At 42.9% G+C, this 15,210-nt stretch overlaps 1 protein-coding gene across 1 annotated transcript; it reads right to left on the reverse strand.

The window, feature by feature from the left end:
* Positions 1–31: 31 nt before the first annotated feature.
* On the reverse strand, positions 32–13,982 carry SPATA31H1 (SPATA31 subfamily H member 1). The gene is made up of 2 exons (XM_074331827.2): positions 13,892–13,982; positions 32–13,497 (listed from the first exon to the last, which is right to left on the reverse strand). The coding sequence occupies exons 1-2, from the start codon at positions 13,969–13,971 to the stop codon at positions 168–170; spliced, it is 13,410 nt and encodes a 4,469-aa protein (XP_074187928.2). The 5' UTR covers positions 13,972–13,982; the 3' UTR covers positions 32–167.
* Positions 13,983–15,210: the final 1,228 nt, after the last annotated feature.

The raw sequence follows: 15,210 nt of genomic DNA on the forward strand, positions 1-15,210 counted from the left end.
CTGAGGGCGCTAGAATTGGAGGCTGTGGCTGAGCAGGAAAGAAGCCAGGAAAGCGCAGCTCATTGAAGACTTGAGCAAATAAATGAATAATGGGGGCGGGAATCATTTCCTCTGTTAGTTTTAGGGCTCCAAACTTGCTCTGCTTTGGGATTTTTTTTGTGTGGTCCCTAGGAGACAGGGTGGAGTAACTCAAAATCTTTAGACAAATGATGTCTGGGTGTCTCCCTAGGGGAGCTGTGCTGGAGTCTCTCCTTAGAGAGACTATGACGGATTCTCTCAGAGGGACTTCTGTGTGTTTCCTCCAACAGGTTGTGTTGGCTCTTCTCAGAGGGCCTGTGCTGTCTTCTCTCAGAAAGAGTGTGTCCTCTCCTCTCAGAGAGACGGCGATGGCTTTTCTCAGAGGAACTTCGACATCTCCTCTCAGAGGGGCTGCGACATCTCCTCTCAGAGGGGCTGCGACATCTCCTCTCAGAGGGGCTGCGACACCTCCTCTCAGAGGAGCTTTGATGGCTCCTCTCAGAAGGACTGCAATGGCTCTTCTCAGAGGGACTGAGATGGCTCTTCTCAGAGGAAGTGCATAGAGTTGTTTCCCTACAGAAGCTGTGGGGGGGTTGTTTCTTATTTATGAGTTTCTCTTTGAAGTGACTGTGTGAGGTTCTCTTCACAGGGGAACCATGCAGGCTTCTCCCTCGCACCTGAACTCTGTTTCTTCTTTTGGAGTTCTTGGACTCCTGGCTAGAGACTTCTTTTCTGTAGAAGTTTTTCTGAGGTCTACTGCTACTGTCATGTTGCACAGTACCCAACGACTGTCTGATTGTGGTGGTTTCGAAAGTGGCACTTCTTTGGGAAACTAGAAGCCTGGGCACTTGGAAAGCGCTATCTCTTTTTGGTTGTTGAGCTGATCTGAATTGGTCTGTTTCTTCCCACAACATGCTCTCCTGCTTAGTGGTTGGGTCTGTTGGCCTTAGCTTGACAACGGGCACCCTGTCTCTTTTGCTGTCTCTGGCTTTTTGTTTTGGATGACAGTTTTTGCTTGACCACAAATGATCCGGCTTTGTCCTGTCCGCAGGCTTCTGCCCAACAAAAGCCATAATTCTTTGTGCTGTTTGGATTGCCTGCTTTAGGCCCCGAAAAAGCAGTTGAATGAATTTGGGTTGGGAGGATTTTTTACGTTGTCTTTTTAAAGAGGCAGTAGTTGTCTGAGATGCTCCGCTCCTTTTCCTTCTTAACTGGGCTGGTAATTCCCTAGAGGGACTGCATATTATGGTTCTACTATTCGTGTAGAACTTCTTGTTTGGGGTTCTAATTCCCTTGGGAATTGTTTTCATTGGATATTTTGAACCACAGGTCTTTCTGATTCTCATTTTAGCCCATTTTTCATCCTGATTGCTTTCAGAGTCACTCTCTGGTAGAGAATGAACTTGAGTGAATTCACAGTGCCCAGGATCTCCAATATCTGTCTTTCCTACGAGGTCACGGCTGCCACACTGCTTTTGCCTAACATGGACTTGTACAGGAGCAAGGGACTGGGAAGACCCAGACTGGAAATCTATTGTAGAAGAAGGACTTTTGGAAGCTCGAGTACAGATTTTAGCTTTCCTTAGCAATGGTGATATAGGGCTCCTTGGTGTGATAGGCCTGTCTCTTCTATGATACTTTGGGACTTGGGATCTTTTTCCACTTTGCAACCTAAAGCCCAGACGCAGTCTAATCTCTCCATGGCCTTCAGGCGTGCTTACAAGGTGGAGCTGTGGAAAGACAAGAAGATAAGGCCCCAAAGCGGCCTGTAATTTATGACTGCAATTAAAGCCTGAACATCGGCCACACTGCAAGCAGACAGGATATTTCAGGACCAGACCTGACCCTGGTGGTGGAGGTACATTGGGGGGTATTTGACTCCTTAACAGTTTGGCTGCTATTTTTAGCTGCAGATCTTGTAGCAATTGGAACTGTTCTGAGAAATCAGTCTTGGCCAGGGAAAGATGACTTGACTTGAGGGAGTGTTGGGAATCAAAAATCCTTGTCTGTGAATCACTCTGTGAATTCTCACTCTCTTCCACTAGAACAGGATCTTTCATAGTGAAAAATACATTGAAGGAAGACTCTGACTTGACTGGGGCAGGAAGCTGGCCCCCTGTATATGAAATAGGCATGTGCTGAATGACTTCCTGGGCTACAGCACTGAGCCTTGAGTTTGTTTTCTTTATTCTCACTCTTCTTCCAGAACATTGCTGTATGATGGAGGACAAGGAAACACGTGTCCACATCCTTAAGGCCATTCTTTTCTCATGACCATGGCATGAAGTATGTCTCTGAATGTAGTTTTTGACCACGGAAGGCTGAGAAATAGTACCTCGACCCTTCTCTAGAAGACTCTGGGAAAATTCCATCAATTCAGCGGGAACCCCAAATAAATTCTGAATAGACTGACAGGTATCTGCAGTGGCGCTTTCTGTTAAAGATGTTTGAGAACAAAGATTCCTTTCCATAGTGGTCCCCAAGACATTCCCCAGCATTAGAATACTGGAGAGATATTGTCTAGGTAGTCGCTGCCTCCAGGAGTGACTCTCACAGACATTCTGTTGTCTGCCCAGGATAGACCAGGTAGGGCCTCTTTGAGCCCCTGATCCTGCCTGGAAGGTCCTAGATGATCTCCAGCTTTGTGGTGGGTGTTGGGAGATGTGCTGGAGTGAGTTCTCCGCCACCTGCTTCCTCTTAATCCTCTCCTTAGATACGACATCCACTCCCAGGATCTCAGAATGTGGGGTTCCTACAGTGTTAGCTGTCTTATCAGAGGGTTGATTATGGAGAGACAAAGGAAAGGTTGACGACTGCATCATAGCAGGGACTATCCAGGACTCTTCAGGCTGCAAAATATCTGTCCAAAGGTTTTTTATATCCAAGGCTCTTGATACCTCTGTCATCTCAGAATCCCAAGGGCCTCCTAATTCAGATGTTTTGACAGAACTAGAGATGACTAAGTTTGAAGAATTGTGTAGAAACCTAGAGAAATAACTCCCCATTTGTAACTCTTCTCCTGATATTAACACCTCAGATTCCCTATTCTGATACACCTGTCTTTGATGTAAATCTTCAGATTCCATAACTTCAGGAGTTCCTATTTTTATCCCTATAGATTTCACAGCCTCAAGCCCTTGTTCATGAGTCAACCCTGTAGGATCCTCTAATAGAGATGTTGGCTGTAAGGTTAATTCTGCAGATTTCACTTCAGGATTTGGCCTTTCCGTTAATTTTACAGGTTCTACCAGTTCTTGAAGATGTGACCTGGGGAGTAAATCCAAACGATCCATGACTTCAAGCCCCAATCCTAGAGCTACTCCTATTGGTTCTACAACCTGAGGAATTGGTCCTGGTGCTAATTCCTCAGATTTTACCATTTGAAGTGATGGCTCTGGGATTAACACAGTCTTCACAATTTGAAATCCTGTCAAGTCCATTATTTCCAAAATTTGGTGTGTTGGTTCTGGGATTAATTTCTTAGATTTCACATTTTGCAACCATAGCCCTGAGGTAAACTCTGAAGGTCTCCCATCTTGCAGTTTTGGAGTCAATTCAACATAGTCTGCCATTTGAGTGGTTGGCCCTGGTGTTAATTTCACAGAATTTACAACTTGAAGTGGTGGCCGAGGAGTCACTTTCACAGGTTCAACAACTTTTGGGGTTACCCCTACTGATTGATCAACTTGAAGCTGTATCTTTACAGATTCTGTGGACTGATCTAGTGGCTTTGGTCTAATCCTCTTAAATTCTGTAATTTGACCCAGTGGGACTATCTCTGAATATTTCTTACTTTGATTTTGTGACTGTTTTAGCCCCGTTGATGCCTCCCCTTGCTGCCACACCTCAGAACTGAGCTCTACAGATTCCACATGTTCTGCAACTTGGCCTGTTCGCTTTGTGGACAACTCTAATGATTTCTCCCTTTGAAGCCATTGCTTAGAGGTCAAACCCACTGGTTCTGGGACCTGATGTTGTAACCCTAATATTATCTCTGAAGATCTCACATGATGCTGTGACTTGGGGGTCACTTCCACAGGTTCCCTCACTTGCAGCACTGTTTTAGAAGTCAACTCTACAGATTCAGGAACTTCATATCCTAGCCCTAGAGTCATCTCTGAAGATTTTGGGACATGATATAATGACTTAGTATTCGATGCTACAGATTCTTCCTTTTGCAGTCTTTTCTGTGAAATGACCTCCACTGATTCTAGGACTTGAGGATAGGGCCTTTGAGATCTCTCTGCAGAACCAGTGGCTTTACTGATTGACTTTGGGGTCATTTCAAGGAATTTCTCTTTTTGTAACCTTGCCTTGGAGGCCAGCCTCATAGTTTTTGTAATGTGATTCTTGGGCTCTGGGGCAATCCCTTCAGATTCCACAATTTGCTGTGGTGGCCTTGTACATAACTCCCCTGAATACTTCACTTGAGGCCATGACTGAGAGATCGACTTCAGAGTTTCTGGGACTTGATAGCTTTTCTTTGGGGTTAATGCTAAGGATTCCAAGTCTTGATCCCTTAGCACTGAAGGCAGATCAACCAATTCTGGTACTTGAGCGTACCAGAGCTCCAGCGGCATCCCCGATGATTCTATGGCTGGACCTGTAGGCTTTGGAGTCAACCCCACAGATTTCTCTACAATTTCTGTACCTTGATGTGCCAACCTTTCTGCCATTTCTGAAGATGCCATGCCTTGATACATTGGCATTGAAATCAAATTCACAGGTGTAGGGACTCGATGCCTTGGCTTTGGAATCATCTCTGCATATGCTGCAAATTGATGTCCTGGACTAGGGATTATCTCAGAGGAGTCTGTGATTTGATAGCTTTTTCTTGGAGTTAGCTCCTCAGATTTCACTCTTTGACGCAGTGACCCCAGTGCTAACTTTACAGATTTTATAGGTTGCTGCAGAGACATCGAAGACGATTTCATGTGTTTTACATGTTGCAACTTAGGTTCTGAAGTAAACTCCAAAGATTTCACATCTTGTTGCTGTGATTCTGGAGACAAATTTGAAGATTTGAGACTAGTCAGTACTGGTCCTGCTACGAACTCCTTAGTTGGCTCTGGTGCCAACACTACTGATTTTACACCTTGCCCTGCTGAAGTCAACTCTTGGCCATTCATACCTTGCTTTGGGGACCCTGACATCAACTCTACAGGTTTCACTTCTTGAAAATATCGCTCTGGTGCGAAAACCTCAGATTTAACACATTGTGACCTGAGGCATGATGTCAACCCTAAAGAATTCACACTTTGAGGTGGTGGGAATAGGTCTGACTTCATAGATTCCACATCTTGAGAACATGGCTCTGGTATGAACATCTCAGATTTCTGCCTGAGGCAAGAAATCAACTTCTTAGAATTCATATCTTGAGGTTGTGGCCCTGGATTTAACTCCACAGATTTCTCTTTTTGAAAACATGACTCTAGTGCAAACTCCTCACATTTCAACTCCTGTAACTCAGAGCCTGAAATCAATTTCACAGAATTTGCACCACAAAGCAATGGATCTTTGTTCATCTTCACAGACTTCACATCTTCAAGCAGTGGCTCTGGTAAAAATAATGCATATTTTGTATCATTTAACTGAGGGCCCAAAACAGATTGCCCAACTTGTTGCTCTGACCCAAGATGGTTCTGTAAAACTTGGACTTCTGGATATTTTGTCCCTGGAGTTAACTCAGAAGATTTTACACCTTCCAAGAGTGGCCCTGGGTTGCACCCCATACAATCTACACATTGTGATTTTGACCCTGGATTCAATTCAGAAGAATTTACACACTGCAACTGTGGCCCATTGTTGTATTCCATAAAATGTACACACTGAAGCTGTGGCCCTGGATTCAGTTCAGAGGATTTCCCACCTTGTAACTTAGGCTCACGCTTCAGTGCCAGAAATTGTTCATCTGGAAGCTTCATCTTGGTGCTCAATTCAGATCTTATTTCTTGCAGCTGTGGCCCAACACTGAACTCTAATGATTGCATACTTTGAAGCCTTGTTCCCAGGCACAATTTAGAAGATTTCACATCTTGCAACTGTTGCTCAGGATTGAATTCAGTAAATTTCACATCTTGAAGCTTTGTCCCTTTGCATAATTCTGAAGATTTTGTATGTTGTAAATGTGGCCAAGGATTCAACACCTTCAATTTTACATTTTGAAGCTCTGGACATGGATTCAACTTATAAGATTTCTCATCTTGCCCCTGCTTTCCAGCGTTGAACTCAGAAGATACAATACTGTGAACCTTTGATTTCAAGGCTGACTCAGAGGGTTTTGCAACCTGAAATTTTGGGCCACCATTGACCTCTGTAGAGTTGACTATTTGAAGCTTTATTGGCTCAGAAGATTTTGCACCTTGCAACTTTGCAGCAGGGTTGGACTCCACGGATTTCACCCCTTGAAGCTTCCTCCTCTGGGTTAACTCAGAAGATTTTCCACCTTGTAACTTTGGACCATGGTTGAACCTTAAGTAGTTCACATCTTGAAGCTTTGTCCCTTGAATTGACTCAGGGTTTTTACTTTGTATCTCTAGTCCAGAATTGAAAAATGATTTTATTTCTTGAAGCTTTGTCCTCAGGGTCTTTTCAGATTTCATACCTCGAAAAAGTGGTCTAGAACTGAACCCCTCAGATTTTACATCTTGAAGCTTTACACCCATGATCAGGTCAGAACATTTTATGTCTTGTAACTGTGGACCTGAGTCCAACTTTACAGATTTCACACCCGGAAACTTCCTTCCCAGGGTCACATCAGATTTCTCACCTTGTAACTTGGGAGGAGGCTTCAATTGTACAGATTTCACACCTTGTAGCTTTTCCCTTGGGATCACTTCAGAAGATTTCACACCCAGAAAGTGTGGTCCAGACCCAAAATTCATAGATTTTACATCTTGAAACTTCAGGCCCATGATCAACCTAGAAGGTTTCATATCTTGCAACTCTGGGCCTGACTTGAATACCATTGATTTCATTTTTTGAAGCTTTGTCCCCAGGATCAGCTCAGAAGATTTCACAACTTCCAACTGGGGACTGGGGCTGAATTCTTTATGTTTTACATCTTGAAGCTTTGTCTCTGAGGTCCCTTCAGAAGATTTCACACCTTGTAACGATGACCCAGGGTTGACATCTATAGATTTGACACCTTGAATCTTTGTCCCTACAGTCAATTTAGAAAATGTTATACCTTGCAACTGTGAGCTAGGGTTTGCCTCAGTAAATTTCATGTCTTGGGACTTTTTCTCAGGTGGCAACTTAGAAGATTTTATACCTTGCCACTGTGACCCAGAGTTGAAATCCTCAGATTTCACATCTTGAAGCTCTGTCTGAAGAGCAAACTCAAACGACTTCATACTTTTCAAGTGTAGTGGAGAGTTCAACTCTACAGTTTTATCACTTTGTAATTGTGACCCTTGGCTTAATACCCCAGATTTCACATCAGGGAGCTGTGGTTCTTGTGTAAGCACTACAGAGTTTACACCTTGAAGCCGGGCTTCTGGGGCTAACTGTAAGTGTTTCACTTCTTGAAGCTGTAGTCCTGGGGTCAATTTAGGAGATTTCTCATCATGCAAGTGATGCCTTGATTTGCACCTTGAAGTCAGGTCACATGATTTCAAACTTCTACACTGTTGACAGGGTTTCAAATCACAACTTTCAGGCTGATGTTTCTGGAGTGATGCTTGGAGCTCTGGATTTGGAGTCAACATAGATGACTTCATATCTCTTACCTGTATCAAAGGTTTCACCTCTGCTGGTTGGACACGTTGAGATTGTAACCCAAGATTTAGCAGAGATTTCACACATTGAAACTCTGGTACAGGTATCCACTGAACAGATTTCATACTGTCAAGCTGTGGCTCTTGGTTTAACTCCACAGTTTTTATACCTTGAAGCTGTGGCTCTGATGTTGATGCCAAACATTTCCCTTTTTGCAGTTGTGGTCCTGGGGACAACTCAGGGGTTTTCACACTCTGCAACTGTGGCCCAAGACTGAAGCCCATCTTTGTTGCACCTTGAATTTTAGGCCTTAGAGTTAATTTAGATGACTTCACTACTCTTGACGGTATGAAAGATTTCGACTCTGCAGATTTGACACCTTGCACTGGTGACCCAAGATTTAATCCTATAGCTTTTGCAGCTTGGAACTCAGGTCCTGGTAGCCACTGAATACATCTCGTACTTTTAAGTTGGGGCTCTTGTTTTAACTCAACAGTTTTCACCCCTTGAAGCTGTGGTCCTGAAGTTGACACCGAGGGTTTCACTTGGTACAACTGTGGTCCTGTGGTTAACTGGCAAGATTTTATGCTTTGCAACTGTAGATCAGGTTTGAACTCTTTAGATTTTACACCTTGAAGATTTGATTCTGGAGTCAATTCAAATGATTTCCTACCTTTCTGTAACTGTAACTCAACATTGACGTCTACTGATTTTCCATCTTTAAACTTCAGCTCTGGCATGAACTCCAAAGACATCCCATCTTCTGATTTAGACCCTCTCTCCAATTGCTCTGAGTTCACACGTTGCTGCTCTCGTGAGATTACAGTTATCTCACAAAACTGTTCTGGAGTTGGAGGTAAAGCCACAGATTTTACTCCTTGAAACTTTTGTATTCTGGTTACAGTCACAGGCTTTACTACCTTCTTCTTTAGCCTTGGTGTCAATTTCACAGGTTTTACATACTGCAGCTCTGGATCTAAAGTCGCCTTTACAAATTTGAAGCTTTGAAACTTTAAATATGGGGTAATATCCACAAATTTCACGTCTTGCATTTGTAACTCTGAAGTCAATTCCTCAGGTTTCATACCTTGCAATTGAGGCCCTGGGAGTAATGGCCCTGGTGCAAAGGGCACAGAAGTCTCACCTGGCATCTTTGGTCCAAGTTTTAATTCCACAGCTTTCACATCTTGCAGTTGTGTTCTTGGGACCAACTCCACAGTTTTGAATTCTTGAGTACTTGAATGCATAGTCAACGGAAGAGATTTCACACCTTGAAGCTTGGAATCGGGGGTGACTTTCACAGATTTGATATCTCTCTGTGGCCCTGAGGTTATCTCCACAGATTTCTCACCTTCCAGCTGTGGATTTGGGATTAGCAATGTAGATTTCATTCCTCTTAGACATTGCCCTGGAATTAAGGCCACAGATTGCATATCTTCGAGCTCTGACTCTGAGATCAACAACTCAGATTTTGAACCTTGCAGTTTTGAGCCTGGGGTCAGCTCCACTGGTTGCACACCTCCCACCTGTGGCCCAATGGTTAACACCAGAGATTTGACATCTTGCAATTGTGGCTTTGGTGTTAACTGCATAGATTTCATACCTTCCAAATGTGACCCTGGGGTTAAATCCACAGATTTCATATCTTCCATCTGTGGCTCTGGGAGTAGTGCCTCAGATTTTAAACCTTGATGCTTTGAGATTGAGGCCCACTCCACAGGTTTTACACGTTGCAACTGTGGGCCTAGGACCAATTCCAAAGATTTCATACCTTGTAACTGTGGTCTTCTGGTCAACTCCGAATAGTTTACACTTGGCAACTGTTGCCCAGGAGTCAACTCCATAGATTTCACATCTGTGTTCTGTGGCTCTGAGACTAATGTATGAGAAATGTCACGGTCAAAGCTTGACCTTGGGCCTACCTCTACACATTTTACACCCTGAAGCAGTGGCTCTGGTACTAACACCTCAGGCTTAACCCCTTGCTGTTCAGGTCCTGGGGTCAACTCCATAGATTCTACTCCTTGCATCTTTGGCTCTGGGGTCACTTCAAAAAATTTCACACATTGTAGTTGTGGCCCTGATTTTAACTCTGAAGATTTCATACCTTGAGGTTGTGTTTCTGATGTCAGGTCATAAAACTTAACATCTTGCAGCCATAGTCCTGGGTTAAGCCCCACCTGTTTCCTACCTTGAAGCCCTGGAGCCATCTTTGCTAATTTAGGCCCTTGAAGCCCTAACTCTGGAGTCAACTTCACAGAGTTTACACCATGAAACTTAGATGCTGGGGTTTGCTCCCCAAATTTGACACCTTGAAGCTTTGGCCCTGAAGTCAATTCTGGTAATTTGACATCTCGCTGCCTTGGCCCTAGGTTCAGTGTCTCAGATTTCCCACCTTGAAATTGTGTTTCTGAGGTCAATTTCGCAGATTCCGTGCTGTGAACTTGTGGTCCTTCGGTAGACAGAACAGATTTCATATTTTCAACTGGGAGCCCTTGGTTTAACTGCAAAGATGACTCTGTAGGTTTTATAAACCCGACAGAATGTATATCTTGAAGCTGTGTTCCTGGTATAAAGTGCACAGGTCTGAAACCTTGATGCTTTGGTTCTGGGGTCAAATCAGAAAGTCTAGTATCTTGCAAATATGGTCCTGTTTTTCGTTCCACAAATTTCGTACCTTGAGGTTGTGATTTAGGAGTTGACTGTACAGATATAACACTTTGATGCTTTGGCTCCAGGATAAAATCTGACAATTTGATTTCTTGCACTGGGGAACCTGGGGTCAGTTCATCAGATTTCATACCATGGTTTGGGGGCCCTGAGATTAAAGCTAAAGGTTTTTCTCCTTGAAGAAGTGGCCCTGGAGATAAGTGTGAAAATCTGACACTTTGCAATTGTGGCCCTACAGTCAATTTCACACCTTGGAGCTGTGCCCCTTTAATCAAATCCTCTGACATACTTTGTAGCACTGACTCTTGTATCAGTTTCTCAGGTTCTACCGTTCCAATTTTAGTTGACTGCTGGATTAAATTAACATATTTCACATCCTGTAATTGTGGCTCTGGATCCAAATGCTTGGACTTTACTCCCTTGGGCTGTGGTTCTGGAGTCAACTCCATAACATGTGGTTTTGGTCCTGTAATCTGTTTAGATCTTACCACTAATGGGGATGACTCAGAGGTTAACTTTACAGATTTCAAATTTTGCAGTAGTGGCTCTGATTTCTCATATTGCACCCCTGGTCCTAAAGTCAACTCCAGAGATCCTTTTTCTGAATATGGTGAAACTGACATTGCATCCTGCACGTTTTCAACCGGAAGCAGTGGCAACCCCACAGTTTCTGTGTTTTCATCTGTTGACCTTAGGGGAATCTCTGACAACTCAGTAACTTGAAGATGTGGATTTAGAGTCATTCTTGCAGATTCTATAACTTGACCTGTTGGCTTTTGTGTTAATGCCACTTGGAGTAAAGCCTCAGAAGTCAGCCTCATAGTTTCTGTGTCTTGATAGCCTAGCTCTAGAGTCGTCTCTGAGAAATTTTCAGAATGCGGCCTGGGCATAATCCCAGCAGTTTCCGTGATTTGCTGTGGGATCAACTTCACAGATTCCTCTTCTTGTGACCAGATCTCAGAAGCTAACTCTGCAGGTGCTGTGTCATGATGTCTTGATCTGGAAGTTAGACCCACAGATTTCATTGCTTGTAAATGTGGTTCCATGTTCCTTGATTCAACACATGGTAACTGTGTCCCAGGAATTAGCCTTTCCGATTCTTCCAGTGGTACAGGTAAATCCACAAATGTATTAACATGCATGAATGGGCCTAGAGTCAACTCCTCAGGTTTTGTACTTTGGGGCTGTTGTTCTGAAGTCAATGGCACAGATTTCATACTTTGAAATTGTGGTTCTGAGATCAACTCCTCATAGTTCGTAACTTCTGTATATGGTCCTAGATTTAGATTAACAAACTTCATACCTTGGGACTCTGGGGTTAACACCTCTGATTTTATACCTTGCATCTCTGATCCTGGTACAAACTCCAGAGATTCTTGTATTGTGTGTTGTGACTCTGAAGTCTCCCCCAAGGCTTTTACACTTTGGATCTTTGTGTCAAGAGTACCTTGGGATGACACTGAGTTCTTCTGCCTAGATTTGGAGTCAGCCCCAAAGACTGGCCCTGGGGTCATTTCCACTGTCTCCATGACTATACGTTGTGGCCTTGGACTCGTCTTTCTTGGTTGTTTGACTTGATGGTCCAACAATGTGTTCATTTTCATTGACTCCATGACTTGATATTGTAGCTTTGGAGTCATTACTACTGATTCTGTGATAGGTAGATGTGATTTTGTAATAATCCCCATAGAATGCATGACTTGAAGCAATGCTGCAGGAGTTATCTTCACATTATCTGTAACTTGATTCCATGGTCTTGAGGTCATCTTCTTTGATTCCATAACTTGATGCTGAGACCTTGGAGTTACCTCCACTGATTCAATGATTTGATATGCTGGTTTTGAGCTTACACTTACTGTTTCCATTGTTTTCATTGGTTTCACAACTTCATTTGACTGTGGGCACAAACCCACAGATTCTATCACATCTGAATGTGATGCTGGGATCATCCCCATTGAATCCATGACTTGAAGTAATGCCAATGGAGTTACCTTTATGTTATCTCTGACTTGATGCGGTAGCCTTGGAGTCAACTCCACATTAGTCACTTGGGTCTTAGGCTGCTGTATGCTTTTTTCTGGAAGACCTATGACCCTCTGCTCTATACTAAGCTCTATCACATGTTTTGGGTCCTTCTGCAGTAAAGTAGTTTCCTTTTGAATTATGTCAACTCCTAAATTTGTGAGAGGTGGCATGGTCGTTGATGTAACTAAGGGTTTGGATCCAAGGATTTGGTGGCCCTCCCCAGGTTGTGACTGCTTACCTGGGATAAGTGACTGTGAAATTTTTGTTTCTGTTCTATTTAATCCAGATTCCACGCCAATGTTCACATGGAGCTGAAATGATGGAAGGTCTGGCCATTGATCGTTGATATTCTGCTCAGTGCTTTGATGAATGGGCATAGATAACTGGATTTGGGGTTTCTCTGGTTCAGGGACTCGTCCTTGTACCTCAATTAAATAATTCAGAATTGCCCATGATTCCCTCACAGGCAGAGGTACTGTTTGTTTCCGCAAAGTACAAACCTTCCAAGCCATATGACCCTCTAACTTCCACCTAGCCGAAGGAGAAAGCTGGATTGGAGCCCATCCTGGGAATTGTGGTCCCTCCTTGAAAATATAATGTGGCCAATGACCTGTTGTCAGATGATTCTTGCTCTTTCTCTCATCCTTTGTTTTCACTTCTTGTTTACAAAAATCTGGGGATTTAAAAACAGAGTTGATAAAAAAGCTTTGAGTTCCTAAGGGTGAAAGAGCTGTCAAATTCTGAAAGAGTTTTGATTTCCCGAGCTTTGAAAGGCAAAAAGGAGGTAAGGATGTGCCTTGGTTTAACACAGATGGCTGCTTTTTGGATAAAATAGGTAAACTATGGCTTCGGAATTGCTGGGTTGTTCCTTCAGAAAAGACAGACCGGTGAGACAGGCTGGAGCTGTTACATGATGATTCAGAGGAGGTGCTGTGGTTTGTAGGATGTTTTGCCTTCTTACAGTCACAACTGGGTAGGACAGGCTCCTGAGCCACAGAAACAGAGGAAGTGGAGGAAGAAATCATATCCTGTGGTTCAGGCAAACACAATTCCCTAAGAGTTGATCTAAGGAATAAAGACAAAAGTTTTGTTTAGCTTTGAAGCAGGAAAAGGTAGAAAAGGGGAAAGATAATGGCCACTACAAATGCAAAATATTTTGACCTGAAGAAGAACAAAAAAAAAAAAAGGTAGCTTTCCACAACATCAATTACTTACGGAAAGAATTTGTCCACCAGGACAAAGGGAGGCATTTGTCCCCATCCCAATCAGACGTGATCCATAAACAGTGGTTCTTAAACTTCCTTTGAACCCAGAACTTTCCCCCATTGCCAAATCTAACTCTCCTTTCCTCCTCCCTTCTTCCTTCCTTCTCTCCCTCCTCTCTCCTTCACTCCCTTCCTTCCTCTTTCTTAAAAGCTCTACCACCTTCAATCCCTACTCAGAAACTACATTTCCTGACCTTGCACTTTGCAGATGTTGGAAGATCTGTTGAAAACTCCTGTCCATTGACCAGAACATATATTCCTGGGCCCATCCCATAGGGAGTCCTGAAAAGCTGGATGCAAAAGAGTATGTCAGTGTAATTGAAGTGATAGTAAAGGTACTGGTAAGGAAATCAATAAGAAGAAAGACTTAACTTAGAAAGGAGACAACTATGGTACTGAGGGAAGCAAAACAGAGTCCCAAGTATATTACTCCTGACTTTTTTACAGTTTAACAGTAGGATAGGCTGAAAAGAGAAAGAATAGACACAATAAAGATTGATTTTACTCACCATGTCAGGTTAGTTTCAAAGCAACCCATCCTGAGATTTTCTTTCCACTGTGGAGCTAGAAGTGAGGGTAAACAATCTATTAGTATCATGACAATTGACATTACCTCGTCCAACCCCCTTGCTTTGCAAATAAGGAAACAAAGATGAAGTCATGCCCAAGATCATACAGCGAATTAGTGAAAGAGCTCAGATTTCACCTAGGTCTCAAGTTTGTTTTGTAAACTGCCTTCACCATGTAGTAGATGTAAGCCGCTGGAAAGAGTAGGAATAATCATGGTTGTAGGGAATTGGAGTGGGGGAAAACAAAGGTCATAATTCATATCGTTTCCTCCAAAGGAGTCTAACCAGTGTCTATGGTAGAGAAAAAAGGTACTGAAACTTCCTACACCAAATTCTTGGTACAAGTTACCCCTTCTCCATTCTCCATTCTCATCAAGTTTCTTTCCTGATACTTTGAGCTTTACACAAAATGAGATGAAGAAAGGATGTATGGAAAGAAGTATGGAGCTGTTTATATCTCTTTGGAGGTAGAGATGATAGAATATGCACCTTTCTTTCAATTACATCATTTTTTTCAACTTCCCTCCACTCGCTGTTAAAGGCTAGAGTCTTAAATCAACCCACAGCTGATCTATCATTAGCCTTGAGCAGAAAAACACAGGATAGAATCTTTCTTACCTGTGAATTTCTGGGTCTTTTTCAATTTATGCTGCTTTGAAATCTAGAGAGGCACAAACAGAAAAAATAAAATCAGTTAATGTTCTAAGTTAGAGAATTTATTGACAGTGCATTTCATCTTATAGACACAAATGTTGATATAATTAGCACCCATAACCTCAGCAACAACTACCACTTCATTCATTTATTCATGAATCATTTATTGAGTACTAAGTTCTTGGTGCTGTGTGGAGCGCTAGGGCTACGAAGATAAGTATGACTCCTGTATTCTAAGAACTTACATGAGTAGGGAAAACAGATATCTACACAGACAGTTACAATACTGT

This window comes from Rhinolophus sinicus, chromosome 2, assembly GCF_057876585.1.
Source record: "Rhinolophus sinicus isolate RSI-liver-muscle chromosome 2, RSI-T2T, whole genome shotgun sequence".
Lineage (NCBI taxonomy): Eukaryota > Metazoa > Chordata > Mammalia > Chiroptera > Rhinolophidae > Rhinolophus > Rhinolophus sinicus.

Bases quoted from the DNA above. Each gene is read 5' to 3' on its own strand.
- SPATA31H1 (XM_074331827.2), bottom strand. From the start codon at position 13,971: ATGGGATGGGCCCAGGAATATATGTTCTGGTCAATGGACAGGAGTTTT. The intron at 13,498-13,891 runs GTCAGGAAATGT...TTTATTCCTTAG, and splicing joins CAACATCTGCAAAGTGCAAG to ATCAACTCTTAGGGAATTGT.